We start from the raw sequence: 4,863 nt of genomic DNA on the forward strand, positions 1-4,863 counted from the left end.
GGTATGGGGTGGAGAGAGATGGTGTGTTACACTCCAAGGTGTTCCCCAGGTTGCCTTTCCTGAGCTTCGATCTTCATGCTCTCGTTTAGTAGGTGTCGGAAAGTAGGCTGCATTAGGCCTACAAATTGGGTATGGGGTGGAGAGAGATGGTGTGTTACACTCCAAGGTGTTCCCCAGGTTTCCTTGCCATTGCTTCGGTCTTCCGACTCTCGTTTAGTAGTTGTAGAAAAGTACACAGCATTAGGCCTACAAAATGGGTATGGGGTGGAGAGAGATGGTGTGTTACACTCCAAGGTGTTCCCCAGGTTGCCTTTCCTGAGCTTCTATCTTCAGGCTCTCATTAAATTGTGGTTAAATGGAACAACTGCATTTGGCGTACTAGTTGGTTTGGGGCCTACTATCGGTGTCTGCCACTCCTTGCTGTTCTCCTGGTTTCCTGTCCTGAAATACCATTTTCAGCCTCTCGTTAAGTAGTTGTTAATGTTAGACTGCATTTGGCCTACTAGTTGGGTTGGGGCCTACTATCGGTGTCTGCCACTCCTTGCTGTTCTCCTCCACTGAACAAAGCTGTGCCGCCTGTTTACTACGGTTGCCAATTTTGAACTGCATTTCGACTACTTACTGATTTGGCAGTACTCTCTGTGTCAGCCTCTCATTCCAGTTGTCCTCCACTGCAATGCCCCCTGGTTATTCCTGTGTTACCAATTTTGAACTGCATTTAGCCAACTTTATTCTTTGGGTCTATATCTGTGTTTCCTCCTCATCCTGCCCATTGCCCAGCCAGTGATAGATGAGTCTGCTGGTACATTGACCCATAACGCAACATTCCCCGTGCACGCTACACAACAACATTGTGACCCTGCTGAAAGTCAGGTTGCTCTTCCCGCATACCATACCACCTTACACGGGGACAAAGAGGAAGGTGCAGATGAAAGTGCAGGTTCCTTCATCAGGTGGGGGGAGGAATACTAGTTGGCGACGTCACTGGCACAGGGCCTCTCATAGTACGCAAAAGTGTTGCTGCCGGTGGGAGGCGCCCCCGCCGTGCAAACACACCGCTGTACTTTGAGGGGCCCTGTGCCAGTGCCAATGCCAACGAGTGGGCCCCCCCTGCTTGCTCAGGTTCACAGCACTTGCAAAGTTGAAATACTTACCTCTCCCTGCTCCACTGCCGTGACGTGGTCCAGATTTCCTGGGCCCACTAATTACTTGAACCAGCCCTACCCCCCACAACTTTAGCCAAATGACCCCCAATTTCAAATGCCTTCCAATTATTATAAGGTAAATTACGCTTGACAAGCTTCATTAAGAAGAATGGATGGTTTTGACATTAAAATGGGCACTCTAGGTGTTTTCCTGGCCCCCACTCACTGCCGACTATGCTGCCCCATTGACTTGCATTGGGTTTCGTGTTTCGGTCGATCCCGACTTTACGTCATAATCGGCCGATTTCACTCGACCCGACTTTGGACATAGTCGGGTTTCGCAAAACCCGGCTCGACTCTAAAAAGGTCAAGGTCGCTCAACTCTAATGGCGAGCAGTGGTTGCCCGTAGCGTGGGGTGGAAGCGGTGGACTCCCCCAGCCAGCGGGATGGGAACCAAGACCAGCTGCCTATCATGGACCCGGAGTTCCTTGGAGCGGAGGTGAAGGAGCTGAGCTGCCAGCTCCTGCAGTCGCAGATTACCGCGGTGTCGGTGTGGAAGGAGGTCTTATTGGAGAAGATGTGCGAGCGGCGGGCTGCCTCACTACCCGACCCCAGCGGAGGAGCAGAAGAAGGTCGGCACCGGAGAAACAATGGATGCAGGCACTGTGACCGGTGACCGAGGAGACCCTGATAGGCCCACTGAAGCCCCTGTCAGCTCTTAAACCCAGCCAGGCATGCGAAAATAGCCTTGGACCGGACATCAAACACCAGGGACCAACTGGCGGTGCCGCTGCAACCTAACCGTATGCCCTGGGAGAAGCACAGAGGATGGGTGCCGTTCCACTGGGAACGCATGGAAACTGATTTAATGGGGTTCCCTGGGGAGGCAAAGACAGAGGAGGCAGTGAAGAGATCATTAGCTGGGAAGAATATCGCCATACGCAGGCACTCAGTTGGAGCAGGAGGAAGAAGAACACGAAACCCAGCGGAGGGCCATGGAGGACAGGAACAGGAAGGCCCAGGCCCGCAAAGCTAGATACACTGACCGGGGTCCGCTAAATAAAGGTTAAATAAAGATCTATTATTGAACAACAGCAAAAAAATTGTGATGTCATTTCTTGTCCAACCTCTTCATTAACATACTCCATTGAAGAATAATGCATAATACAGCGTTTGCTGTAAAGAAGGTATGAATAATCCATTTTTTGTGGTTTTTCGTGTAAAAAATAAAGGTCCATGTCCCCACCCCCGTGCGCTCCCCTCCCCCCCCCCGGTCACGTGGGGTGGAGCCGCATATTCATTACTGTAAATGAGCGGCCCCACGTGACCACATATAGTAGAAGGTGCGGCCAGGATAGGAAGCAGCGACAGCCACCGAGGGAGCTGGGTGAGTATTTTCAGAACAGCGGGGGGGCGCACAGGGGGTGGGACATGGACCTTTATTTTATACACGAAAAACCACAAAAAAATTGATTATTCATATCTTCTTTACAGCAAACACTGCTGCACAGAAGATATGAATCGCGGCTTCAGCACGATGCAGGAGACAGCGCTAAACTTTAGCGCTGTCTCCTGCACGGTGCGTGTGGTACCCAGTGGGCACACGGATAATTCCGGTACCGATTTTTTCCGGTCCTGGAATTATTTGGACGTGTGGGACTGCCCGTAGGGAAATTTAGGTTCGCCATCTCAGACTCTTATATTGTTCGAGTCCTTCCTATGTCCTCCTCCCTTTTTTTCCTCTCTTCTTCTCTTTAACCATGCATTCTCTTGTTTTCACAGCATCTTTTTCTCCAAAATTTCATGGATATATAATCTTACCCACGGCGACATGCTGTGGGATTTTTTTTACCTGTACAACTTATCCTGCAAAATGTATCTATGAAAAAGTGAAAAAACAAAAGTTGTCTCTGTCATAAAGGGATCAGACCACAAGTAATCAGACACTTATCAACCCAGTTGTCATTATTGGAACACCCATTTAAACCTCTTTTTCATGTCACAACACTGCATCAGTAATTCGCAGAGAATTTTCCGTGTGCACATACCCTCAAGGGGTTAAGATATTTGCATTCTAAACATTCAGAGCATGTGATTTTTACTTCTCCTAGAACACCAGTATTATATATGTATTATATGAGGTGCAGCCGTATTAGCATTGGGTTAGTACAGTAATATCTGCTGGGACCTTACGAGCCATTCAGTGATGTCACTTCCAGGAATTCTGCTGACAGTGTAACTGCTGGTTGTAGTGAAAAGCTCCAACACGGCACAGAGTGACAGAGCAAGCAGGAAATTCCTCAAGAGCATTAATAATTGCTAAGTAACATGGGATTGACCAGCAGTGTATATATAGCAAAAGAGCTTTCAGGAAGCATGCACAGCTACCTACTCAAGACCCAAAAGATCCCTACAGAAAAGAACATTTGCAGCAGATATGGGTGGTCTTCTGAGCAACCTCTATCAAACTCTTCTGAACTGCTCTGGAACCAAAACCCGGATCCTGCTACTGGGTCTTGATGGTGCTGGAAAGACAACTCTACTATATAGACTGAAGCTGAATGAGACGGTCCGTACAATCCCCACCATTGGATTCAATATCGAAACTGTGGAACCCATCCGTAACGTCACCTTCACTATGTGGGACATGGGAAGTCCAAACAGGAACAGAGGCCTGAGGAAACACTACTTTATGAACACAGACGGTCTGGTTTTTGTGGTGGACGGTGCCGATCCCGAGAGTTTTGGGGAGGCCAGGGAAGAGCTTATCGACAACCTGGAAAATGTTGAATTGAGAGGCGTCCCCTTTGTGGTGATGGCCAATAAGCAAGATCTACCTGGTGCCCAAAAGCCCATGGAGCTAGCAGAGAAATTGGGACTGATGAAGATGAAAGGACACCAGTGGCACGTCCAAGGTTGCTGTGCTGCCAATGGGGATGGACTTGTGGAGGGGCTGGAGGTCCTCACCAATTTGGTAAAACAGTTTCAAAAGAAGAAATAGTTCTGATTTTAAAAAAACTCTAATGACAAAACTGGCACCATGTGCATTTCTGAGCAACACAAGTTTATTTGCCCACTTTCAAGCCACGTATCAAGAACAGTTCTTACATTGTGTCTCTACTACATCATGATGAAAGCGTGCTGCTGTCTGGTCCCTAGCTCGGGGTGCCCCATAACAAAGCTGGATTTGCAATCTCCTGTTGACATGAAGATCTGAATATTGGAAGGTTTCCTATATCTTTGTGTTTCCAGATAATAACTTCCTAATTACAGTACCTCACCCCTATCAGAAAGTCTTAGTAAGTCCTATATATTGTTTATACTAAGTATAAGAATGTCATTATATTGTACACATCTATTTTTCGGACGTTGTGTATTTATGATGCTTAGAATTTATGTTTGTTAATAAATGTTAATTGTAAGATAAATAAATAATTTCATGCTGCATTAAGATTTAATTCTTATCGTATGCACACATAGTGGGATCATTTGGTTCAATGTGATCATTGTGCGTTGTGTGTGAGAAAGGATTCAAATGATCACGAGAGATCAATATCACGTAAACCGCAGGTGAGGGACCTTATTTCTGCCAAGGACCAGTTGGATATTTATACCATCCTTCGGGGGCTGCACAAATCGCGAACTCCGCCCTTAACGTGCGTCCTGATGATGGCACTGGGGTCGGGATGGTGGCTGTCAAAATACAGCTACAGCTAC

General features: G+C 47.4%; 1 protein-coding gene across 1 annotated transcript; it reads left to right on the top strand.

The window, feature by feature from the left end:
• Positions 1–3,298: 3,298 nt before the first annotated feature.
• LOC138664694 (ADP-ribosylation factor 1-like) lies at positions 3,299–4,586 on the top strand. Its single transcript, XM_069751613.1, has one exon. The coding sequence runs from the start codon at positions 3,584–3,586 to the stop codon at positions 4,145–4,147; it is 564 nt and encodes a 187-aa protein (XP_069607714.1). The 5' UTR covers positions 3,299–3,583; the 3' UTR covers positions 4,148–4,586.
• The last annotated feature ends 277 nt before the right edge of the window (positions 4,587–4,863 follow it).

Source organism: Ranitomeya imitator, chromosome 2 (assembly GCF_032444005.1).
Source record: "Ranitomeya imitator isolate aRanImi1 chromosome 2, aRanImi1.pri, whole genome shotgun sequence".
Taxonomy (NCBI): Eukaryota; Metazoa; Chordata; class Amphibia; order Anura; family Dendrobatidae; genus Ranitomeya; species Ranitomeya imitator.

Bases quoted from the DNA above. Each gene is read 5' to 3' on its own strand.
- LOC138664694 (XM_069751613.1), top strand. From the start codon at position 3,584: ATGGGTGGTCTTCTGAGCAACCTCTATCAAACTCTTCTGAACTGCTCT.